The sequence below is a fragment of the Lutjanus erythropterus genome, chromosome 5 (genome assembly GCF_056507025.1).
Source record: "Lutjanus erythropterus isolate fLutEry1 chromosome 5, fLutEry1.hap2, whole genome shotgun sequence".
In the NCBI taxonomy this organism is placed as follows: Eukaryota; Metazoa; Chordata; class Actinopteri; order Lutjaniformes; family Lutjanidae; genus Lutjanus; species Lutjanus erythropterus.
Window position 1 is genome coordinate 7,696,391 of NC_139321.1, and position 27,247 is coordinate 7,723,637.

Here is a 27,247-nt window from a genome sequence, read left to right on the forward strand (position 1 = left end):
ACGAAGACAGAAATTAATGAGGTGAGATTATGCCAGTCGTGTTTTTTTGTGCAAAACAGTCTTTTATTGGGTTGTTTGTCATTCGTCGGTATGTCATTTCCTCTATGAGCGATCTGTTCTGTTCTACCTTGTTGCAGTGACTCTTATTTCCAGACATTTCTTTCTGGAACAGAAATTTCCCTGCAAACAAGAAACAAGTGAAATCATCTCTCCGCAATTTTGGTGGGAAAAAAAAGCTGTTTTAAGAGAGAGAAAAAAAATCTAATTTGACATTGAGACTCAACAGCTTTCCGAGACGGGCACATTTTTTGCAGTGCGGCTAATGCTGAAGTCATTCTCCGTCTCATACAACAGCAGCCAAGGACACGAGAGCATCAGCAGAGAGAGGTAAAAGAGGAGAGAGAAAGGTGCCTCCTCTCGCCATTGCGATAATTGTCTCTCCGTTTGTACCGATGTTGGGGTAAAATGCTGCTCTAACGGGAGGCGAAAGGAGTGGAGGAGAAGCGGGGAATTTAACTTCACACACGGACAAATCTATGCGTGGATTTCGGCTCTTTTTCCCTTCGCCAATGCAAAAGGAAATATGCAGCGAAGCTTCACCATCCTCTACACCAGTTTACTGGGGATGTGCTTGGGTTCAAGCTCAAGTTTTCCAAGTAACATCAATATAGGTGAGAATGGCGCGTCAGACCTTTTGTCTCCGCGTATTTCAACTTTACCCCATGTTTGTGTCCTTTTTTTTCCCCCACCTCATTTGTTCGACATTAACTCCTGATTCTTTGCTGCTCAACAGGAGGATTGTTCCCAACCGAATCGCACGAATATGAGGTGTTTCGCTTCGCCCTCTCGCACCACCAGGACATCCCCAAACTGGTGCCGCAGGTGGATATGGTCAAGATGGGGAATAGCTTCTCCATGACATATGCCTGTAAGTATCATCTCACTGGAAGCAGATTACATTTGCTGGCATTTTCCATGTTCTGTGTGTTCAGCCTGCTTTTCCACCCCCTCAATCTGTTTGTCGACTTCGTAAAGAGAAGAACTCCCTGTGTATAAAACCTACACGGGCTGTAATCGCATATTTTACAGGCCTACTGCAAAAAAAGACTCCTGTGTGTTGGTAGGTTATCTTAACTGTTGCGTGGGACCGCTAAGGACTTATTTTCTCTGCTTTCCTCGGCATGATTGCAGCGTGATTTTGCGCTCCGGGGAAGCCACGGGGATTTTCAAATCAACCTCTGCAGCAAACAGCATCCTACAGTTGTATATAACATCAGCTTTTACAGCCATATGAATTTTAAAAACCGACTGCCACTGATCCCTGTGCGCCTTTGCGAGGTGAAAAACAAAGAGCCAGAGCGCAGATCATCAGGGCTCTCAGGCGATGTGAACAAAGAGGGAAAACGACTCTAAATGCATTTCTAATTAGCCACGGATCACAATCCGATTATCTTTTTCTGGCAGAACACACACTATTAAAACCCTCCCTCCCTAAAACCTTTACAAAGACATGCGCAAACGCTTCAATACATATTTGAACTTTTAGGACTTTTGGATTACCTGCCTGATCTGATCTTTATCAATATTAATTTATACCAGAACTGATAGTATCTTTAATTTAGGAATAATTGTGACATTGTGAATTAATTTAAGGGTATGCTGGCATTGGGATGTTAGATTTATGATCAACAAGGAAGTTCAAAAATCATTATTCTGAGTCCTTGGTCAGAGCGGTGGGGACGCTATTCTCCCGTGGGTGATAATGTGTGCCATTATGCCAGCCAAACAATTACTCCATGTCTGAGCTCTACAAAAGAAATGCCAGTCTAAATTGTTTCTTCTTTGTTAACCCTGCACTTATCCCTCTTTTGTATTCTGACAAGATTTTGTCGCCCTCGAGACTTTTCAGCTGTGTGTTTCTCATTCCACCCTCGACTCCTCTGAATGTGCCTGTGGCTCTCTCCACATCCGCTAGCCTATAGTGAAGTCGCACACTTTCAGGAGATAACCCTTTGACAACTGTGCCTTCCTGTCTCTCTGCCAGGTGTGTGACATTGCCTCGGTGACAGACATTTGATTACTTCTTTCAGACGCCGAATGTTGCGTTTCCACTTTGAAACCTGTCTGGAATTTAAAAAACGGTCTTTATTCCATTTTCAGTGGCTTGGAGGCAGTCACAGATAACAGTTGTAGCTCAGAATAAAGGAAATGAGTGGAAAAAAACACGATACAGTTATATAAATACATGAAATACAAGCATAATGATAGTCTGGCTATTCAACATAACAAACCGGTAAATGTAAAGGTTACAGTCGGTCAGTCCATAAGATTTCCCTTCACTTCAAGTCAGAGATATCTGTCAGGGACGAGGCATTACCGTCTCCACACCGGTCAACACAAGATCTTAGGTCATATTGTAATGTCTATATGACCTCTAAGAGGTCATATGAGCTTGCTAAAATCCTGTAGATACTCAGTATGGTGGTCATGGTGGGGTGATGCTTGTAAGTGTGTATTGGCCACAATTCCTCCAAAGGTCACTGCTGGCAGATCTGCCGTCTGGAGGAAAGTGGCTCAGGACTGTGAGGCTTCGCCACCAGGGTTTTGGCCTCTTCTGAACAAAAATTCTACAGACAGTAGCCCACATGAAAGGACTTTTCCACCAACTCACGAACATCCTCTCCAGTTGGCTGTGATAACAAAGGCGCTCCTGCAGTGCTTATGTTACACAACGTGGGGTGGATGTGGTCTCAAACGGCAGCAGCTGCCTCTCATGCACACTGAGTGGATCTGCCATCAGGAAATCTGTTCATAAGAACCAAAGAAAAGGCTTATCCTCAGGGAGAAGTCTCGCATGGTTGAACGGACCTTTTTTGTCACTGGAGATGGTCACCATGTGTCCACAAAACCTAATAAGCGCTGCCAGGAGGGACGTGCCTCGAGTGGCTCCTGGTAAGAAGATGGTGCTCAGGTTCTTTCCCTGTGCTGGAATTAGCAGTTGAATACTACTGCTGTTCTTGTTATTGTGTTGCACCATATGTACCAGGTTACCATGGACAGCTCCATCTCTTCAGGCTGCAACTTAACAATGTCTTCAATCTCCTGCATCTCTGCCCTGTATGCCTCAGTTTAGATGGGATTTTTGACTCTCTGTACTTCAGAGAAGTGGCAGAGAGTTGCATTCTTTTGGGCTTATAAGGGATCCATACCCTTAACTCACAGGGGCAGTGTGGCATAACGAAACTCCATCCACGTCCCACTCTGTCTTAGTCTCAAAAATGCTGACAGCCTCATTGTCCTGTCTGGACCTTGTGACACCTTCGATGCTGCAATAGGGAAGCACGTCAAGTTGCCAAACCCTCTCGACATGGTGATGTAGTTCGACTGAGTGAGAGTGAAAGGAGGTGAAATAACACTGCTGGACATTGAGACTTATTTTCACACCCTGGGCAGAACCTTGTAATGTCCAGTTTAGATGGGTTTTGACTGCTGCTGGGCCTCCATGGGGGGCTTGGCGGACAGGCTCTGTGGGTGTATTGTGTTGAGGAAAATCTGAACCAATCACCAAAATAGGGCACACCATGTCCAGTTGCTGCAGTAGTATGTCTTTTAGGTGATTGTACTGAGAGATGCGGCTGCACTGTGTAACAGAAATGTCCACTCAGATGTCAACGCAGCGCAAGTCTTCATATTCTGGTCAACACGAGACAGTATCTTTGAAATCCTGAGGACAACCTTCCATTTCCAGAAGAGCCGCCTATACATAGAGTCTCCTCGGCTATATTTGTGAGACAAGAACTAGAAATGGTGTTTTTGTCTGGTGGCGTAACCTCTGACGGTGTCTTGACTTTCTCTGGCAACTTGTCATTGACACTGTGCTGGATTAACAGATGTCTGCAGCCTGATGACGTCATCCACATTACCTTCACCGCTTATTGCTCTTAACCTTTGTTAATGGCTGCCTGGGTAGGTGGAACTAAAGATTGGATATGACTAGGAGGCACCTCATTACGTTTCAGGTTCCAGGCCAGATATACGTACTAGTAAGCAGCCTAATGACGCACCTTCCACCTTAATTTCAGTGGTGTGGGCTTCCTCTTCTCCCATCCTATCTAAGCCCTCTGTGGCATGTGGAGCAGTGGCTTTGGTAGCGGGACGTGGGTTGGATTTAATTGGGCTTAATTTCTGCTCTGTCAATGTCGTTTAGACTAATTCTTTCCTTGATTGAATCCCACTGATCCACCATTATCCAGCATGGATATGCTGGCTGATGGGTGCACTGGAAACTCAACGGTCCTCACCATCTGATTTAGTAGCTGTTTGATCTTGTTGGTGACAAACGTCTCCGTTGTCCCTCACTAAGGTCCTAGTCTTCTAAATAACTTGGTTTATGGATATTGCATCTTAGACAGACTGCAGGCTCATCTGGATTATGCTAATTGAAAGAAATCATCTTCAATGTTTACATTTTTTGGCTCAGTATGTTGACGAGCCACGAAATGGTACGGGACGAGGAATTAAATTGCTTTGCAGGATATTTAAATATCATATGATGCTGTTGCATGCACCAGTCAACACACACTTGTGCCCTAGTTAGTTAGTGTATGTTTCTATAGAAAAAAATGTATGATAAAAGTTGTATACCAAGCGCACAAGCTAAACAAATAAGCCAATCTCTATATCTACCACAGAGGTTTAATGTAATGTGGTTGTATCAGTTCTTCTGAGATTCAGTTATGAGCTTAGAATTGGATTTGAAATAAAGCATTGGATGTGCAATAGCACTCTTACAGATTTATAGGCGTTCAGTAGTGGCTGCTGCCAAATGTTGAATGCTATCACTAAAAGGAAATTTAGTCTTGTCTGTCAGAGAATAGCACAGATATCTGTGCACTTTTTTTAGTATAATTCTCCTACTCATCCATAAAACACAGACTTTATGGAATAATTTTGTAGCAACGTCTTTGAAAATGCAAAAAGAGCTGGAAAAAAACATTTGGAAACCTGGACAGTCCTCAGGCGACACACCAACCATCCCTCCACAACCACCCCCAGCCATTTAGGCCAGGGAGCCAGGCAGAGCTGTGTAATGAAATGTAAACACACCCAAGATGCCCTCATTAATGAGATGGTCCCATGCTCAGAAGGGAATGTGATGTGAATGTGAGGGTCAGGCTGCTGCTGAACACTTCCAGGGATGTCGCTAGTGGATCAAACATAGCAAACCTAGCAGTGGAGAGGGATGGGGAGAGGAAAGTGGTGGGAGGGGGGGCACAATGATGTCTTAGTCACAGCGGAGAGACAGCAGCACACACACAGGAGGCTGTTAAAGGACAGTTTGGTCATTTGAACTTCACTGGCTAATGTGCAGGGTATTATCTTGAACATGCCAACCAGCACCAGCAGTTTTGATCAAATTCACTAATCTTTCAACACCCCTAGAATATTTTGTTCCATGAATATGTAAACAGTGAATATGTCAGAAGAAAGAACAGAGCTTCAGTTTTTATATGCAAAAAGGCATTTTATTCTAGCTTCTTTCATTCATTTATCAACACTTGAATGGTGGACATTTCAGAAATGAAAATCTGAGAAAAATACATTTTGTGGAAGTCATTTTCAAGCAAAACATTTACATTTTTGTTTTTTTCTCTATAACTGCAGAAAAAATGAAACAAAAAAAAAATAATAATCACAGTAAAATGTCATATCAGTTTGGTAAATATTACGTACGCAAAATGAGAGAGAGATTATTTCATCTTCTCTCTCAATTTAGACATTTAGAAGATGCTCTTATCTTATAGCATCTAATTATTACACAACCTAAGTAACATACTATCAAAATAAATAAAACATTATCTAAATGATGGCGTCTTACCCATCTCCATCACCGGGACCCGTCGCATTTCTAGAAATTCATGAACAATCATGTAAAGCGTGATACAAACTTCCAAAAGCTGCACAAACAAAATGTCGTTTACCCCCTTTGATTCACTCTTTCTTAATGACTGTGAAGCTAGCTACCTCATGTAAGCTAACGTTACTGTATGTACGGGCTGTTATACTGACGTTAGCTTCATTATGCAGTGATAAATGAATTCTAGACGACGATACAAACAATTACAATAATATCAGAAAATTATACAAACAATGGGAAAAAATTTGCAAAAACCTTAACGTAATCATTTCAACATTGATGTTATTTTGCTAATAACATTAGCATAGACAGCTAATGTTGGCAAACTTATAAGTTTGTTAAGTCAGACATCACTTCCCTCTCCAAGATCGGGACCAGAAAGGGTCCGTCAGCAGAGGTGGACTCCAGTCGTGAGCTCTGTAGCCAGACCCTTCTCGCTTCTAGTGCATAAACTTTATCCTTCTGTTTCTGGTGGATCTTCTTCCTCACTTGTTTTTGAATCTGTGACTGCTGTTCCTTTTCACAAGATGTGTAAAAGCCCTCTAGCTTATAACAGTAAAAACATGGATGGTTGAATCATCTTGTCAGTAGTGAGGATAGTGTTATCTGCTTTTATTCTGTCTTTTTATTTAGTTAATTGATTAAAAAATAAAGTGAAGGCAGATCTTTCACAAAAGAAATGCGTTAAAAATACCCACCAAGATCAAATATCCTGGTCTGAAAGAATTCCGGGAACTACTCAAGACTGATTATTTGATCAAGGATCACTGCCAATACTCAGGCTTTACAAGGGCTCAACTAGATCCAGTCACGGTCAGCTCTACAGCATATCCATAGACTTCCCCTCCATCCACTCACCCCTCTCAGTCTTGCGCGCGATGCCATCAAATCTGACATCTTTTCTCCATCGTGTCACACGTATCACTGCGGTCCATGGGTATGATGGTGGGCTGTGGTACAAGCATGTCAGAAAGATTCATGGCGGAGGGAGACGGCATAGATGAAAGTGACACGTCTTCCTGCTGTGTGTCACCCGTTCCTAAAAGAGAATTTGGATGTGGAGGCTATAGAGACATGTTTGTAAGGGAAAAGAAGGCCTCCGGGGCCTGTTTATAATGAGTCAGATGAGAAAAGCTGCCTATTCCTGGCTTTCTATTTAGTATGCCTGTGCGGAGGAGTGTATGCATGTGTATGCATCTGGGTATCCATTCTGGAATCTGTGTAGGATGGCTTGAGTGAGTGACAGTTCACCTCTGTAAGCGTGTGTGAGTGTGGGAACGTGCCCGGGGCTCTTGGGGTCCGCGAGCGTGAAAAGCAGCGGGTGAATGGGCCCTTGTGCACGGGGATGAATGGAGCTCCGGATGAGGGCGATACTCATCAGCTGGCTCTTATGACTAGCCGCTTCCTCCACAAGCAACCCCTCCCACCACACACACACAAACACACACACACACACACGTACACAAGCTCGCCCACACTCACTGGCACCTGCCTAAAGAGCAGGAGAAAAGGGGGCTGGAGGTCGGGCAGTTGGGCAGACTAGGGCAAAGGTGAAAGACAAAACAAAGAGGAGAGATCAAACATAATAAAGATAAAAAACATTGGATGTTGATGGCGACGTGATTCATTTTATTTCCCGCCTGTGGAGTCATCAGGATAGTAATAAGGACGGCAACACTGTCGGCATAATGTGAGACAGAATACCGGAGCTAATTTGCATTTCTCTTTCTTCTTTCTTACTTTCATATACACAAACCGAGTCATAAAGTGGTAACACTGGTAGTACTATTATTATGGATCATGGCTCTTTTTCTATAGGTGCCTTTGTTTTCATGTTTCCAGCGAAGGCACTCGCTGGACTGACTCATTTTACATATTTCCAGTGGTTAAAAATAACTGGTAGGGATGCAGTGTGTACATGCAGAATATTAGTCACTGTTTCCCTCAGTTAGATATCACATTACCATAATCTGCTATTGACTTGGTTTATAATAAGGACGTCACTGAATCACCAGCTTCATGTCAAATCCCCTGCAGGCTCACGCCTATATTATCTACTTTTCTCTTTGATATCCTACATGTTTGTGGTGAGATTTAGGCTAAGCTTTGGCTATTTTTGGTTGGAAATCTGTCTGCAGAATATTGCACCTAGCAACAAAATCTAACACTTCGGGCTGTGGAATTTTGAATTAGATGTACGTTCAGCTTTGCGAGGCACTAACTCACATTTGATTTTGTGTCCAATTCAGTCATTCTGATAATAAACCTTTCATTAAGACTAATTAGTGCTCATGGAAAAGACGATTTGTGTTGTCACTGCGATATAGGCAGCAGTATTTCCCTTGGTCTCTGAAGGTCGGTTAAAGAGGACTGGAAGAGGATCTGTGAGGCAGCCATGATCAATGAACTGAGTACAGAGGCCTGCCCAGCCGATCAATACGGCACAGAGTAGAGGAGGGGGGTTGCGTCTCTTCAGGAAGGCCTAGAGGATAGATATGAATTACCGTTGGGTGATAGGATGTATGTAGGTTTGTGTCACAGTGAGAGCGTACAGGTAGAGGTCAAGTCCAGGGGTGGTCAAACATCAGTGGTAAATCAAGCCCTGCAGCGTTGGAAATAGACCATAATATCAGTTATACGCATTGTCAATAATGAGTATAAACATTATAGTTATAACCAGGGCAGGCCATGGCCACCGTGCCCCCTCAGTTTGGCTTTATGCCCCTCAAAAAAATAAACATGCCGTGCTTCACCCGCACTGCCAGAGCTGATTGTCTCCTCTGCCTCTTTCCTGTCAGTACGGCTTTTAGACACCAGTGTCTTTTCTTGAGATGCTGATTTAGCAACATAAAGTGAAATGCTGTGCTGATGGCTAGAGGTGGGTTAGATTTTTTTCAGCCTCGTATGAATCACTGGATACCCAACGGGCCGTTTAACCGCAGTAGAGAAAGTGTGTAGAGAAAGGAGACGTATGAATATGGACAGAGGTGTCATTTACGCTGCAGACTGGAGTCTCTGTGAATGGTTACAAACATCTAGATCTGTGCTGCATGCGCTCATCTTCAACATCTGTATTTTCATTGTGCTGCTGTCCATTCGCTGTCTCTTTCTAGGGAGGCTCATTACTGCCTTTGTGATTTAAAAAAAAAGAAGATCCTTTAAGTCATCATAATGAGAAACAGAAGATAATAACTTTCTTTAATCCTTTAATGACAGTAACCTGAATATCTTTGGGTTTTGAAAAAAAGGACATTTGAGGACGTCAGTTTGGGCTTTGGGAAACAATGACTGACATTTTTCACCATTTTCTGGCATTTTATGGACCAAACAACTGATCGATCAATTGAGAAACGATTCACAGATTAATAATTAAAATAATCATCAGTTGCAGGACTGATTCAGAGGACATAATCGCCCCTTTCACCATGAGCAAACAGGATGAGATGTCATCGGTCTCATAGAAGTCTATTGGTGGATTGCCCCTGGAGATGAACCATTTCGTTTTCAAGGGAGGCAATGCTGCAGTTTTTAGACAGACACCGGTATGATCATTCACTCCTCAAAAAGAAACGTCACGGCATTAAGCTGTGTGTCTGCAATGGAAATAAATGTGTGAATGCTTTCACTTCTTTTCATGCACCGTGCCAGGTCAGCATCTAAGAAATTAAACTTCAGTGGACGTGACTAAGAGGCACAGCGAGTACTTACAGACTGTTTTAAGAGTGAGTCAACATAAAAGGATAATTCTGGGTTATTACAACTTATTTTTTGTAATTTTGTCCTTTGTCCATTGTTAAGTGCAGGGATCTAGGAACACTGTGTTATCACAACATCAGACAAGGTAAAAAACAGTCATGGGCAGGCTTTAAACAAACAAAACTAGAAGAGAAAATGAAGAAAAATGGCAAAAAATATTGCCTAAACTGACTTTCTGACTCAACGATGACCAACTGTACTTTCAGTTTTACCTAAAAAAAATTTTCAGGTCGGTGGTGTCAAATCAAAGCAGTGTCTTCTGGAGAACAGTCGTCTCTGCTTCCATTGGTGGGCTATGACCAGGTCAACCAAAGAGGGATATTTTGTTCCTTTTTCAGTTTTTATTATTTTTACAGGCCAGTGATTCAAAGCAAAGATTGAAGTTATTAGAACTTGAGATTTTTTTGTTGTAGGATTGTTGTTCTCTTCCATATCCTGTTGATATTCCTTTGACCCCTCAGATTTATCTACCAACTCCTTGGGTTGTTCCTTTTAATCTCCTTTGGACTGAATTTTGTGGTTGTGGTACCAGTCTGTTAAGGAAAAAGAGCAGCCAAAAACCAAAAACAGCTCAGTCCACTCCATAGAAAAGTTTTATTTCCTCTCAAGCCCAAAACCATTCAGTCCAGTACAGTTCGTAATAAACTCAAAAAGTCTTGGAGAAACTTCGACTGGGAAATGCACAATCTACCGGATTATTCCTCCTTTAGATACCCTAAAGACCTTCTGGTCACCGTAAAATGGCTACAGTAATACAATCTGATGTTGGTGTTTCTCTCCACTGACCATAAAATTCGGTATGGAGGACACTGCTGTGAAGTGGCAGGCTCCTGTTTTGGAGCGAATGCATTACATGGTATGAGATTGGTGCCTAGACTTGCGTACTTGCCGATACTCGATCCCATACTTTAGGTAGCATCTGAGACCTTTTCTGATACAGGTATCGGTACCGGAACAACCCCTTCAAAAACAAGTCACAAATTCAACCGTAACGATCCTTTAACATGCATGAAAAAAAAACAGTTGCTGTCACGGCATGTTTTCTCACGCTCCCCTCGCTGCCGCTACATTTACCTGCCTCGAATTTTCCTCATCTGATTAGTTTCTCGCTCCGACTGCTGAACAGAAATGTGTGCAAACATGTGAGACTGCTTTGTGAAGTTCTGTGGTCACACACTCGCGCACACACACAATAGCTAACAAGAGACAGAGCTCGAGCAGATGCATGTAATGTATTATTCAATGCAACACATCCAAAGCTATCACTCTGTGGAGTTATAAGCATAAATATGTAATTATAACCTCGTAGGGGGAAAAAAAGACAATTCATCTGACTCTGATGAGCACTGTAATGTTTAAAAACACTCAGCTCTCTATAGGATCTGCCTGGAGAAGCGAAGAAAGAAATATCCACCTCCTGGAGACCTTTATTTCTGTGTTTCTTATATACACCCCCTTTGCTCCACTTTTCCCCACCCCCAGGGGCAAACAACACCACAGAAACAAGAGTCTCAGCTCTCGGATGTATGTGTTAAGAGGACAGGGGTTGGGGATGGGGGTAAAGGTACAATTCCAGACCCCGTGGCTCTTGGGTGTTGTATTTTATTGTGTAGCCGCTGTGTCAGTCATTGAGGTGCAGCTGTGGCGCTGGACTTCCACAGTGCATGCATGTTTGGCAGGATTACCGGGTGTTCAATGTGTTATTGAAAAAGGCGGACGAATAGCAGATCAACGCTCCCTTCTGACTCTTCGGGACATGACAGTTATTTGTCGAGGAGAAAACAAAGAGAATGGGGGAGAAAAAAAAAAGAAAAAAAGAAACTTACGGTTGTTCTCTTGGGCTAGAGTCTGGCAGGTGCTAGTTTGATGAATGAGAGGGCTTGGATTTTTTTTTTTTTTTTTGCTCCGGAGCGCCAGGGATAGAGAATGGCCCATAGCAATCAATGTAGATCAGCCAAAACTGCTCCCCAAGCAGCAGAGTGATAGAGTGTGGAGCAGAAGGGGGATAGAGATTGTTTCTGTGTGCCCGTGCTGCTTTGCAAAAAGAAAAGGAAGAAGGGATGTGAACGTGGGGCAGGGGTGAAGGAAGAGAGAAATGGTTAGGAAGGAGAAAATAAGCAACCTGTCATTTAATCTCCTCACCCTCTGTTTGACCATTTTCTGAGAAGCACTCGCCGCATAAAAGCAACCCCAACGGCCATGTGGTGCCTTGAGGTTTGCGACTTCTGCTGCGTTAACAAGAAACCAGTCTTTATCACGCATACGGTTCTTATTCGCCACATAAACGCACACACATTACCGACGGCGGTGTCCACTCTCCTTCTATTTGTTCTTCCTCATTGTCTTTCTAAGCCTGCTCCGAATCCCTCTCTGTATTCATGCAAGCTCACCAAGTATTTGAAACAAATCTGTCGTCTCTGGAGGTAATGGCAGCTGGGACGTGGAGGTCTGAGCTGAGACGTGTGGGGCTGGCAATTAGAAAACAATGTGTTCGGGGATGAGGACCAGGATTTGTGCTGCGGGGTGGAGGGACGAACGGCAAAATGACGGCAGCTGTCATGGTTTTTCAGCAAAGACAGAAGCGAAGTCCCTCTTTTGTCATGCAGCACATCTCAGGAGCTTCTGTGTACTTTAATGAGGAACAAAGCCTACAAGCATATTAAACAGTGTAACACAGTGTAACTGCTCTTACGATGACAGCACAAGACTGCTGCTGTCATCTGCAGAGCTGCGCAGATGCTCGCGGCACCAAATGACTTCCTCGCCATGACACCACACCTGCAACAGTTGCTGAAGGTTGGAGAAGCGGACGAGAAAACCACACACAACTGTAAAGCCGTTACAGATTGACAAGAAGACAAGGGATTTCATAAAACAATATGAATGACTCTACCAGCACAGATTTTCCCAGAAGATTTATACTGTGGTATCGCCTCATATCTGTGGCTGTGTTCGACTTTCGTGGCTAATGTTACGCATCAGTGAGCAGGACTACTGCCAGATGATATTGGATTTATAGACTATATAATAGACAGTTTGCTAAGCCCCACCCTTAGTTACTGTTGCTATGCCTTTCAAGCGTCCTGTTTTTGCACGGGACAGATGCAGCAGTGATGCACGAATGGGCTCTGAATTCATCCGAATCTGCATGCACTCATAAATCATCCACCCCGCCACCCACCCGAATGTATTAATTTTTCAGATGAAGAGACTTGTACCCGCACCTCTATAAGTCCCGGTAGGCTATATTACGTTTAAAATTATGTGGAGCAACGCAAGTTTTTAAGGTGATTTCTTAATTGTGTTTTGCATTGATGTCTTAGTGTTTTCTTTAACAAAGTGCTTAAATGATAGGTGGCTGCTTTCAGTTCCATTTTTATGCACGCAGGAATGTCACTGCTGCAAATTTCATCAGGCAACAGACATTAGAGCGGCAAAACTAAAAACTGTAGGTTTAAACAGGACAGAGGAAACTCTCCAGATTAAATAATTAATGAATTTGTGTTGCTGTGCCTCGTGTGAATGTGCACGCAGCCTGTCTCTCTGGGGTGACGCACACTATTTCCTACACACGACCTATCCGCTATTAATCGGAATATTAATCTTAATGACGCGGCCCGTCTGATCAGTTGATTAACTGCGCGTCCATGGTTACAACTGCAGTTCACCCACCAGTAATATACAGTTTAAAATGATAACGGTGGCAGATTTCATGCTTGAAATTCAAATTTTTGAAATTTCTTTTCAGTTCTATGAGTGACCGTTGAATTATGCTATAGCAAGCATTTTGGGCCCTGATGCTAATGTATATCATTATAGCCGATAAAGATGCTGTTTAATTAATTCCATTCACTTTTGGTTTTGTGTTTTTGGTCTTGGAAAAGCTAAAAATTGACACCATTCCACTTAATACAAGCCCTATAAACACCACTTTAATTTATTCATTACACTTGCCTACCTGGTCATTTTATCTGTAAGCATTGCCTGAAGGATTATGATGGTCATATTTCAGTATTCTGTTGCATTGGATAGATTTTTGGATTAACTGTTTAGTTGCAAAAATAATCAACAGATTATCAGCAAGAACAGTAATCGCTCCTTGAACCTCTGGTTGGCTGTAAGAAAATAAATGCAGGGTTTCTGGCTGTACTCAGAGATTCTGCTCAGGTCTATTACGAACACTTCCTTTCCATTTCATTTCCCAGCGGCTCGGCTGGAATTTGTCGAAGACAATTGTTAATTTATACAACAGTTCCTAATGAATTAGCATGCAGGATGTGCGAGCTTCTTCTTGCTCCACATATCCACCTTCATCACTTCTTCTGTCAGAGAAATGAAAGTGTGTGAGCGAGACCGTCCCTCTGCACCTGTCGACACTGATACGCAGATGGGGAGATAATTGCGAAGGGATGATTGTTAAGGAGATAATTGGAGTTTCCATACCCCCTGACAGGAGCTGGTCTGGGCTGGGTTTCTGACCCGCTGCCCAGGTAAGCATTTGTTCAGCAGGCGGCGGGGCTCCGCTGCAAACCAGATTGGAAACGTGGTGAGAAGCAGCAAGGAGGAGACAATGGCCTAGCATGAGAGGGTTAGAGAGTGAGACACAGGAAGGGGGAGATATGTTGCGAGCTGAGGGGAGTGCTCTCACACCCTCGATTACCCATTTAATGAGGCGGTGCGGTGCCATTGTTTTATTACTTTGAGAAAATAGGAGAAATCTAGATTCCGCCGTGTGGTCCCCGTGTTTCCCACTGCTAGGCTGGCATCTGTTCTCTTTGTTCGCAGCGGTCTCCCTATCATCTCCTCTCACAGACACTAATGCTTCTGTTTCTTCTCCTCTCCAGCAACCAGCTTCGCCTTCTGTCTGCCCTCACCTACACTTTCAAGACACGCTTGCTTTTTGGCTCATCCTTATTAACCTTCCATTACCCCCGTTTCAACTAATGCAATCTCTCATGAGTATCCAGAGCTCCCCGACATTAATCTAAGATCGGTTTGGCTGGTCAGCTGCTCTGATCACTGCTGTCCCAGAGGTAGAAGCTCAGGAGAATGGTGTCTTCCTGTCTGCCTTCTTTCTCTGTTTTCTTCTTTTTTCGTGCCTCTACGCCGGAGGCAGCTGTGCCTGGAGGCACTATGTTTTTTAGGTTGTCCTTACTGGCCATCCCATTCTTGTGAACGTTAGAATGCCTTGATGGAATTTCTTCAAATTTGGTACAAAATTCCACTCAGACTCAATGACTAAGTGTTTAGATTTTGATGGTCAAAGGTCAGTGATCAAGGTCACTGTGACCCATTCTTATATCTCCAGAACACCTGGATGGGATTTCTTCAAATTTGGTACAAAGGTCCACTTTGACTTATTGATGAAATGATTAGTTTTTGGAAGTCAAGGATCAAGGTCACTGTGACCTAACACCCATCCCATTCATATGAAAAACACTGTCTCTGGAACACCAGGACAGAGTTTCTTAAAAATGTCCAACTGGACTGATGAACTTATCAGAATTTGCAGCTCAAAGATCAAGGTACTTGTGACCTCACAAAATACGTTTTTTTGCTGTAACTCAAGGATTCATACACTAATTATGTCAAATGTCAATACAGTTAGTTTCAGTTTTGCCCAAAAATGCACTTACTGTTAATTAAATTCAAAATCTGCACTACATACTGTATATTATGAGTCTGGGCAGACATGTATGTAAGCTGCAGCTGGTTTGCAGAGGGATACAGCTGCAACGTTGTAATGCTAGTTTCTACCTTCAGTACCTCAGCTCCTCATCTTTCCTTTCTTCCTTTTCTTTATTATTGTCTCTCTTTACCACACACACACTGGTAACAGCAGCGACATAAACACAATTTTATTGATCTTGCTCAGGTAGTAAATCTCCCTTAAGCTTGAGGAGGTAAAGCTCTTTATACCAGGGAACAGCGAGCGCACCTCTCTGGTGTGCAGCACTCCATGGGGCAAATGGGCTCTCTAGAGAGGCAGAAAGGCAGCGAGGCAAAGCCCACCTCCACCTACAAACCTCTTAAAACCTGTTTTGCGTTTCTTGACTCAGTATTACAGAATATGCTTGGATGAAATAATGTCTCTGCGGTACATTGACACATTATCACTGAATGAATCATCACCTCCTGAATAGATTTCAAGTCGTTTGCAGGAGATTCCAGAGAAAAACCCTTCCTGCTCAGTCATGTCTGGAGACACTCATGCAGATCCGTGTTGGTGCTGCGTTTGCGGTCCCCTGGGTCCCTGTCCTCTGAATGGCGGGGGATTGATTGCACTGTGTGAGTCATGCTGTGTTGGAGGGCTCACCGAGCAGGCCACCCCCCACCCCGTCACCTGAGGGATTCTTCACAAGCACAAGCTGTGTGAGACTCTCTCTTGTCAAAAGCAGCGAGACATTTTTTTCTTATTAAGATGAGGTGTTGATGTGGGTGCAAGGAGCGTGTGCGCACCCATTGCAGGTTCTGAATGCATGTATATGAATCAGATATCGACTTTCCTTTTTGCACTGCCTCTCATTAACATAGCTGATTAGCTCTCCGGAAGATGGATGGGACCAGAGGGACCACAACATGCTCTCTGTTTTTATTACACACATCATCTGACAGTTATTAGCCATGGGTGGCTGAGTGGAGGATGATTGTGTGCGTCTTCCAGTGTCTGGTGTCAGATGTGTTTATCTCCCTTCAAAGGGCTCTGTGGTTGATTGAGTGACCCTTCACCCTTGTGGAGGTGGTGTATATTACTGCCTGATGTGACAGCAACCTTCCTGCTCCTGTCATCCCTCTCATCTTTCAAAAGGATACCTTAAACTAAATATGGAACGGATACTATAGGATACCTTGCGAGAATGAGCCAGCTAGGAAAAGGCATTGTATGCCAGCCTGTTGTCATAGCTGCACTCAGTTTTTTTTCATACAGCGGTATGTATTTATTTCGTGGGAACATTTTATGCCTTTATTAGAAAGCTGACAGTAGAGAGCTGACAGGAAATGAGGGGAGAGAGAGATGAAGAATGACATGCAACAAAGGTCCTCAACCAGACACAATCCAGAGACATTCCAGCTCACAGTCGGTGCCCACTGAGCTCACACTTGCACTAGTTAATTTAAACACCCATACAATTTGTTTGGCTGCATATGGCTCAACAGTGACAGCTGCCATAGGCAACCATTTTGAAGAATTCACAAGCAATTCCTGGCCTTTCCATCATCACCATCATCGGCAAACACTTTTTCACATACAAAACACACAGAAAATGGCAAAATGTGCACCTCAAAATAAATACATTTGTATTATTATTATTGCATCATATGCATTGTTGCATAACAGTCAGAACAGGAACCAAACAATTCTGCACAGGCTTTGCGTTTTAGAGACCATGGCGCGCAAATGAAGATCTTTAACTGTGAAAAGTTCGACTAACCAATCATCACAAACAAAATGTTGGGCAAATCGATTCTACTGCAGGGTTTCTGCAGGTCCTTAAAAGGTCTAAAATCCAATAATCTGAGTTTTAGGCCTGTGTGATTAAGTAATTAAATAAGAAAGATTTTGGCATGTCTTCAAAATTGATTAAATTATGAAGTTAGTTTCTTTTATAGAGTTGCATTGACATCAGTCTCCCTTTTAAATGTTTTTTAGGGAAAAATATCTTGAAGATGCCATAACAACATTTGAACTTGAACATTGAAGAAGTTGAACTGTTCAAGGTAAAACAGAGCCAGGCTACTGATAAAACTTTCAAACATCATTTTAAATAAAATATTCATTATTAGGATGACATATAGCTGCATTGTACCTCAACATATAAAGTGATTAAAGTGGAAACCTTATTTTCAGTTTCAGCAACAACAGGCTGGTGCCTGCACACAGCACAGGGCAGGGAGTGAGAACAATATAATAAAAGCAAAACTGAGCTGAAAGAACTGGATAAAGCTGATTAATCTATTAGTTTATTAATTGAAAATGAATGAGCAACATTTTTGAGAATCAACTGGGTAATTATTTAAAGGCTAAACAACAAAAAAATGTGATGCATTCTCTGGTTCCAGCTTCTCAAAAGTGAGGATTTGCTATTTTTCTTTCTTTCACATCATGATGATTATATCTCTAGGCGAAAAACAAAAACAAAACAAAGCCTTTCAAATAAAGCCTTTCAATGATGTTGCCTTGGGTTGTGGGAGATTGTCACAGGCATTTACAACAATTTATGACATTTTATTGACTAAATTATTAATTGAATATGGTGGCGTGTTCTTCACACCACAACATATTGACTTGCTTGCAGTATCCTAGTATATGACAATATATTGAATTGTGCGTCCTGTATTGTGATATTTATCACATCGAGACAACCTTACTAATGAAAAGAACAGTTTGTTGCAGCCCTGTCCTTGGTTTCCCTTGCTGTGTCCCATTTTGCTTCCAGTTTGGACGGAAAAAAAGAGCAGATTTGACCTCCTGAGGCATCAGTCTGAGATCTGGTGGAAAGGTGACATTGGACAGACAACATAAACCCGAGTGTAGTAGTGGGATTGAGACTCACTGTATGAAGGCGGTGTGCGACTCTGGGAATCAATCTGGTGGGGTTATGCTGAGGTGGAGGGAGGCTGGGCTGGATTTAACTGCTCGCTCTTCCATTCCACAGTCTTTGTTCATCGATGCCCCCCCCCCCCCCCCCCCCCCCCCAAAAAAAAAAAACAAAACAGATTTATTTCAAGTTTCAAGCATAATAAAGAACTGTGTATAATTGCTCTGATGGATAAGATGAGTAACTTAATCGGAGGTCTTATTTTGTGGAGTCCCCCGACATGTCAGTCCTCAGTAGTTTGGCTCTATTAAAAAAGGACCTTTATGGATGGCTGAACAAGAACCGTCCAATCAGTACGCTCCCTCCAGCTGAACCCAGCTTCCTGCTGCTGTGAAACTCCCTCTGTACCGCTGACCTTAATGTTACACGGGATAATGGCATGCAAGTCCCAGGGGAGGAAAATAGTAGAAACCTTGTGTTCCTTCTGTGTGTGTGTGTATTTGTGGAGGCATATCATGCATATAACATGCTTATAAGAGTTTGTCTTTTGCATGCGGTCACAGAGTCCGTGTTTTCACTGAGCTGACATGCTCAGAACACTGTCCTTATATCGATTCTTTGCAAACCTGGTTGTGGATCCCCCCAAAATACATTTGAAAAATTGTTTTGTGACTTCACCCGGTACAGTTCTATTCATCAGTATTGATTTTTTTTTGGACATATTAAGCAATGCAGAGAGATTGAATCACACGGACCCACATGAAGGAGCTGCTCTGTAATATCACAGAAGGATACACAGGCTGGTGAGCTGCTCCACCGGAGCAGCTGGGAGGCAGGTACCACGCACAAGGGCACCTTGATATCTTTGACTGATGCGGTCGGCCAATATATCAAACAAAAAACACTGACCTATATTTACATACTGCCCAGTCAAAAGGTCTCACAGCATATTCTCCCCTGTCCACAACTAGATTTTTTTTTTGACAGTAAATAATTTAAATTTAGTTTTAGTCTTAGTTGCTTGCTGGAAATTGAATTTTAGTTAGTCAAAGTCACGTTTAAGTCTTTTGTTTTTGTTTTGTTTTAGTCAAAATTGGGTTAGTGGAACTTGAATCTAATTTTAGTCAGTGTTTTAGTCCTGAAGATTTTGCAGGAGGATATTTTGTCCTTGCTCTAAAAGTTTTAATGAGAACCAAGCATAAATGAATGAATGAATGAATAAATACACAAGTCATTATTGATGCATCTGTATTGGTTATCAGACGACCTGATATAATAGACTTTTTATATATTACTGAGGTCTTGAGTCGACTTCTGATTTAATAAATTTAAAGGTGTAAACTGTGTTGTAAAGACAGATAAGCATTATCCGGGAAACATCACATTAATTCACTCTACATGGAGCTAAAGTTAATACTGAATTATATTAAATGCTCACATAATGAATCAGAATTAGCGTCTGCTCCATTAAATTTTCAAGTATTTTAACAGCACGTGACAACATGACCAGAATCCACACAACAACTCTCAACCGCTCAGTAACTATAAGTTAACGCTCATCTAGCCACAGTACAGCTGACTAAAGAGATTTAACTAACCCTCATAGCATGAAGCACTTTCCTGTCACTGCTGCAGTGTGCTGGCACCGGGAATTTGAAAGAAAAATCATCAGTTGATCTTTAAATGTCATCAAGATGCCATAGTCTAACAACGGTGCAGCTGCAAGTGCTGAAAAAAAGATGTTTAAATCAAATCGAATCATGACTTTAAAATCTAAAGTCAAACTGTATGGTGGGTTTGGAGAGATGTGAACAACCTTACATGTTATGGAATCAGCTGATATAACTGATATTTACCTTGGTGTGTTCTCAGGTGTCTTTTGAAAATGGTTCTGGTTTTTTTTTCTGCATAAGATGCTCCATCCTCGTTGGGAAGGACACACTCTTTACAGTCTTTCTTTCAGTTTGAATAGAAGAGAAAAAAATCTAAAAAAATCTTCTCTCCTCTCTCTTCTCTTTTCTTTCTCCTTGACATGCCGCAGCAGCTAATGTTTTCATTCGGCTTTTTAAGCCGGACCTCTTAATGATTCAAGATGGCCGATTACTGTGATCTTGTCTTTACTCGTCAGTGGATAATGGACAGAGTTTTTGTTGTAAATTTTGTCATCAGTGTTTATTTCACTTGCTTTGCCGTCACAGTTTTATCGTGAAATTAAAGGATGTCAACAAATACTTACAGTCAAAATTATCACTGACAACGTTTACACTGCCCTCACATAAGTTTTTAAAATCCACTGATTATTTTAAGATAGCACAGTTCTGTTATTTTTTACAGCTTCATTATCAATGTAGTCATCAAGTCAAACTGACTATTTTTAAGATTACCCACTGACATTTCTGTAACGGTGTACTGGGCTATAAACATTCATGGGTAATATGAAGGATGCAGCGTTGCCTATCAACCCCTAGAAGCCCTCCCATCATCCACAACTTCAGATTCAGGAACAACTGTCACAAACACGCCCTCTTTGTGCAGCCGGCGCAGACACGTCTGTCATTTGATATTTGGCTCATGCTAAGCAGAGGAACAGCTGCGGGGCACAGGAAACAGAGAACAGGGAAGACAGTAGCAGCGTGAGTTGTTTCTGACAGCTCCTCCTGTTGTGCGAGGATCAGTCCCTTTAGGATTTGAGTTTTCTTCTCTTTTCCCGCGGCCCAGGACTCTCTGGCCGAACGAGATGCAAATCAACTTGTTGTTCATTCATAGGAAAAGTTTCGAAAAAGGGCGAAAATGTGAAGTCAGCAGGAGACGGTTCCAGTGAGCTCTCCTGCATCATCTGTATGCACGCACCGAAGAATTTTGTTGACTTTTGGAAAATGATTATGGTTTGTTTTGAGTGTAAATAAAAAATGTGGTGCAGTGGAAAATGTGCTGCAAATCGCCCATTATTTCAGAAATTATCTGAGGATTCTGCAAAGCCAAGTCAGTTTTGCAAATTTGCTGATTCCTTGAGGGGAAAACTAATTATGACAAAATGTCCAAACACTCACAATTCCCACTTCATCTTCCAAAAGTCCTTTAGCAGCTCTGAGCTACTGTAATCCCTGCCAGAGAAACAGACCGTTGCCTGGGCAACCTGAGTCCTGCCGCCATGGCAGCTGTAACTGTGGCGAGGAGACACGGAGTGCCAGGGTGGACAGGTGTTGCCGGGGTCTTCGAGATCACTTTCGGTCTCTCAGCCCTGCCACAAATGTCGTTACACATGTGGAGCGGCGCTAACAAGCCGCTCGCGTACATAAACACACTCAGTATGCAGGCTTAGAAATAAAGGTTCCAAAAGGGTTCTTCCTGAGGTTCTACTCAGAAGAGTAGTGTGAAGAATCTTTTAGAAAGGGTTCTTCAGCGGTTCTTTGTAAGACTAAGGGTTCCATTAAGAACCTGTTTCATGTAAAGAACTCCTTTCGGAAGAAGAGTTCGTGGAGATGTTAGAGATGTTTTCTCAATTTAAACAAATATAATTTCATAAAATGATGGATGATGATTTTTTTCACCTCATCTGCAGAATACAACATGGTTCTTCACAGAGAACAAGAGGGTTAAAGGTGAAACCCCCATAAAATGTGTTTTTAGATCCCCTGGGTGGGCTCTAAAGAAACCCTTAGAATATAAAGGGGTTCTCAGTAGGATCACCTGGGTTGGGTGAAACTTTGGAAATATAAAAAGGTTCTTTATATGACACCTTGGGTGGTTCTAGACAAAACCCTTGGACTATAAAAGGACTGTCACTAGAACACCTTTTGTGGGTTCTTGATGAAACCCTCGGAATAGAAAAGGGTTCTGGTTGGAAAACCCTGGATGGGTTTTTGTTAGCACTCTTAGAAGGTGGAAAGGTTCTGGATCGAATTCCTAAAGAGGGTTCTGGGTGGCAGTATTACATCATAGAAGGGTTCTCTCTAGAACCTCTCAGAAAGGAACCAAATGGATGAATGAAATGTGGTACAACCCATTATTTTTGGTTCTAGGTAGGGCTGAGCAATTTTGATAAAATATCTAATTGTGATTACTTTGATGACAATTGAGATATGATATTAGAAGGAATGTTTTTTTTTTCTTTTTCATTCTGCTTCTCATTTTCATTGAAAAACATATTAAAGTGATCTGTACCAAAAAAAAAGTTGTTATCCTGAGTCTGTAGAATATGATTTGTAGGCCAGGAAATCTCTGCTGCATGACAATATTTAATTTAAAATGCTATTTTCACACATTTTGCCTCTAATAAATATTGGGCCTCCCCTGATTTGAAAATTGTAGCAGGCCATATTGCAATTTTTATAAGATTTTGATTACTTGTTCAGCCCTAGCTCTTAGGGTAGAACCCTCTAAAAGGGTTTCAACCAAAACAGGGTCCTCCTCTTCTAGTTAGCGCTTTTATTTCTAGGAGTGTGCTGATCCTCGATCTATCCGAACGAGACATGAGACTGCTGAGCTACACTAATGTTCTGTGTCAGGCTCGTGTCGAATTAGACGAGCACATGGTTCTGTTTGCCAGCTCGGAGCAGGAGGTCCGTGCCACATGGCTGCATGTTTCTTTTTTTTTTTTTTTTTTTGGTCAGACAGACATACTGTAGGTATGAGAAATGACTCATATTCAGTGAAACATGGTAACCTGCTGTAGGGCAGGGTAATGGGACACTGCACAAAAAGTCAAACAAGCTCTCATTACCTTTTATCCAGGCAGAACATGGAGGCCACAGCTGAAATTGGTCCTAGAAAATTGTAAGGGGAAATATAATGTGTGCTAGAGAAAAGCAATAGCAGGGAGAGTGTCGATTTAATAGCGAGAGCGTGTGCAGACCATGAAGGAAAGATAGTTCTGTTACTGAGTCAGTGTGGCGAGGCTCGAAATGTCTATTTCAGGGCTTGCTTTAAGTAGGGTGAGTCACCAGGCTTTTGGAGCACTAGAGGCTGCATATGTGTGTGTGCATTCATGTGTGTGCACATGTATTTTTATGTGATACCGCCGAATTTCTCTTTCCCTTTCTCGCCCTCCCTCTATCTCCGTCACACACACGTGCCTGCCCGGAGGGTGCAGGTCTGTGACAGGTTAGGCGTTTTGGGTGTGGGCCATCCTCTCTCTGTCTTTCCCTCTGCTCCTAGCGGCGAGTTGGCCCTCGCGCGGGGACAGGCAGCGACTTCAATCTGTTTGGTAAATACTGAGATAAGTAAGGCCCACCCATCGCCGCGGTAGAAAATAGCCCAGGCCAGACCTGCTAGGGCAAAGATAGCACGCCGTGCTGAAAGCGCGGGGAGGATATACCTTCCAAAAAGTGGACTGCGGACGTAAATGAGCTATTTTAGGATTTAAGAGGGTGTGTAGGAAGATGGAGTGATGGACAGACAATGGGTGAATGGAGAGACGGCGGGAGAAAAGCAAATGAGAGATGGAAGCCGCCTCCTGCTGCCAGTAAAATGTCAATGGAACCCCGGGGATGCATTGATTAACCTCTTTACTCCTAATCTGCCTCCACCTCCTCCACCTCACACTGAAGACAAACACACAGACTGGTGAGACACAGATGGACAAACTGGGCATATCTGCATAAACGTGCCACAGAATAGCTGAATGGACAAAGGAGCTGTTTTCAACTGAAAATTCAAAAGCACTGTATGGTGGCTCAGGCTTTTAATTTGAAAGGGTTAGGGAATTCTGGCAGATATCTCTTTTTCTTTCTCTTGACAGATTTGTGTCTTTTAACTTCAGAGACAGAGGGCAACAAAAAATCATGATGAATGCCTGACTTAGACTTCAGTTAAGCGCAATTCAGTTCCATTTAACTGAGTACAGGCCTGCAACTAAGGACCGTTTCCGTTATTGATTAATCTCGATTCACTGATTAGTTTTGGCCTATGCAGCGTCGCAACATAAGTGAACTCATCAATGAAATCATACAAGTAATTTCCCAGACCCCAAGGGGATAGCTGTTTTGTTGAACCAAATGTTCAAAAATCAGAAATATTCAATTGACTGTAAGGTGAGAGACAGCCTCATCGATTGTTTGACTAATCATTAGCTTTAATTCAATACATCTTTGTCTCTCCTACATGAGAAAATCTATAGGCTGGTGGGACATTGCATACAAATGCCACAGAGTAGCTTCATGAATGAAGGCTCCTGGAGTTGTTTTCAAAGGCACTGTGCAATGACTCAGGCTTTTAATTTGAAAGGGCTAACAAATTGTGCCTGACATATATCTCCTCTCTGTCTTTTCAGATTCTTTTCCATTTTTTAACATCACAATATATCATAATATACACTTTGTTGTTATGTTTAGATGATAGACGACAATAAAAATGCATGATGAAAACTTTCACACTATCTAAAATTCAATTTTGCTTAATTCAGGTCAGTTTTGCTGCTCAGATAACAACGTTTTCCTTCATTGATTCATTCATATGATGATTTTTTTTTTTCTTGATTAGTTTTTTGGTCTACAAAGTACCAAACATCAAGCATTGTAATTTCAAAGAGCCTAAGGGAATGTCTGCAAATAGCTTTTTTTGTTTGACCTAATGTCCCAAAATAAAAAAAATATTAAATTGACTATAATGTATAATGGGAAAAAGAAAATCTTCACATCTCCTGCATGAGGAAATCTATAAGCTGGTGGGACACAGATGGACAAACTGGGCAGCTTGGTTTAAACCTGCCACAGAGTAGCAGCTGCTGAAGATCCAAACCCTGTGTGATGACTTGGGCTTTTAATTTGAAAGGGCTAACGAATTGTGACTAATGACAGATATTTTATACATGTGGGTGTTTAGGTGACAGCATAATAAAAACTTAAGCACTATCAAGAATTCAATTTGCCTCCCTTCAGACCGACTATTTCCATTATTGATTCATATGATGATTTTTTTCTTTATTCATTGATTAGTTGAAAATGGTGAAATTGAACATCATAATTTCCCAAAGCCCAAGGGGATGTCTACAAATAGATTCTTACTGTTTGACTAAACGTCCAAAAACTCAAAAATATTCAGTATGCTAGCATATACAATGGGGAAAAGCAGATCTTCACATCGGGGAGGCCAGAATCGACTGTCCAGAAATCATTTTAACTTTAATTTAAATAATGTTTGTCTCTCCTACATAAGGCAATCCATAGAGCAGAATTTATAGTTGATATTAATTTATAATACAGTCATTACAAGCCTTGTAAAATGTAGGTCATGTAACAATGAGAAACAAGACAGTGCCGACAATTAAAATTTTATTGCATTAAAGTGAGTTTAATTCTGTTGTATGAAAGTTAAATTTTGCTGTGTTAAAAATATGGCAGTTATTTTTATATTGCGTAGTTTCCTGTAGGGCTGCACAATTTGATAAAACTATCATATTAAGATTATTTTGTGCAGCCCTTGTTTCTTGTAATAAAAATTTTGTGTGCATGAAAGTAGCAAGTTCAAACTTCATGTGAAGAGGTTGTAATCGTTTCATTTTGGCTCATTTTAACTGCTCCGGCCTTTACTTTCAGTTCTACAGGAGTTTTTCCCAGTCAAATGCAAATATTCAACAACCCTCTAATTAGTCCAGAGACTAACTTTCTCCATGTCTCCTCTCCCTTTCCCCCCCCTCTTTTCTCTCTTTCTGACAGTTTGCTCCCAGTTCTCCAAGGGTGTGTATGCCATCATTGGGCTGTATGACAGGAAGACAGTCAACATGCTCATGTCCTTCTGCGGAGCGCTGCACGTCTGCTTCGTCACCCCGTCTTTCCCCATCGAGACGGCCAACCAGTTTGTCATCCAGCTGAGGCCCGAGCTCCAGGACGCTCTGGTGGGAGTGATCGACCACTATGGATGGACCAAGTTTGTCTACATGTACAGTTCTGACTCGGGTAGGAAACACCTATAATCATTTAAGCTGTGCCTCATCACTCTATAAAGACTTTATTATTATTCTCTAAAATATTTCATATTTCAAATATTTTCATATGTTTTCACTTGCTCTCTTGCTCTCTCCAGACCAACCAAACTCCATGGGTGAAACTGGCAATTTTACCTTGCGAAGCACAGGAGCTGCTGGTCTGCCACCACCTCAATCAATTAGATAGTTTGTTTTATTGTGTGACTTTGGTGAATTCAAACTATCCTTTAAAAACACCAAGGTAACACAATACCACAAATAAGCTAATTGATCGGGCAGCGGTAGGCCAACAACTCCTGTGTTCTGCGAGGTAAAATTACTGATTTCACCAATGGAGTTTTGGCTGCTTTGGAAAAAAGCGATATTTGGTTTATCTTACGGCGGTTTCCTGTCAGAAAAGGCTGTCTGATGGCGAAGTAAAGCGGTGAAAATATTCAAAAAATAGCAGACACTTGAACTGATATTAATCTTTGCAGGGGACCTTTTTTAAGCAGCTAAAATTTTGTTGCTGGCTCTGTCCATAGCTGTACATTGCTTATCTTAACCCTGCATTAAATAATTTGAAATATCCCTTTAAAAGAATTGTCATCTGCCTTTAATTACCACATTTAAAGTTTCACCATTGGTTATCTTTTAATAAGCAGTCGACTACATGCACATGACGACAGTCAGAGGCAGAACCAGTCGTTAAACCAGCCATGATTAGCTGTCTTCTTATTGCCATGGCGACAGCAACGGGGTCAATCGTAGCCATTGTGCAGCGATGAGCAGCCATCAGAGCATTTATTTTAGACCGCCGTCTTTGTACAAGCAGAGAACACAGAAAAGAAACACTGACCTGCACCGACTAGCAGATAAATGAGACAATAGAACAAAAGATTAAGCTTTTCATTGAGCTGTCCTCAGCAGTAACCCGTGTTGCGACTGTCCCTTTTGTCGGTAGGCCTGCCAAAAGAAGAAAGAAACACAAAAACAACACAGAAAGCGCTGTAGCGTTCAATTCGAACATCTTAATAGCACTCTTGCAGAGGCAGGCAGAAATAAAGCAGCGCACCTGTCAGCCTCCTGCTTCCTCCTCTTCCTCTCCTCTCTAGCCAATCAGCTATACCC

The 27,247-nt window shown here is 42.1% G+C and overlaps 1 protein-coding gene across 5 annotated transcripts in view; it reads left to right on the forward strand.

Moving 5' to 3' along the window:
* The first annotated feature begins 339 nt into the window (after nucleotides 1-339).
* Nucleotides 340-27,247, forward strand: part of gria1a (glutamate receptor, ionotropic, AMPA 1a) — a 105,844-nt gene continuing 78,936 nt past the window's right edge. Inside the window, exons 1-3 of one of the 5 annotated variants that reach the window (XM_084718667.1) lie at nucleotides 340-671; nucleotides 794-928; nucleotides 25,869-26,108. In XM_084718667.1, the coding sequence (XP_084574793.1) occupies nucleotides 584-671; nucleotides 794-928; nucleotides 25,869-26,108 (463 nt within the window). In that variant the 5' untranslated portion in view covers nucleotides 340-583. The remainder of the gene's footprint in view (nucleotides 672-793; nucleotides 929-25,868; nucleotides 26,109-27,247) is intronic. The other 4 variants (XM_084718666.1, XR_014770601.1, XM_084718665.1 and 1 more) reach the window with 4 other exon arrangements.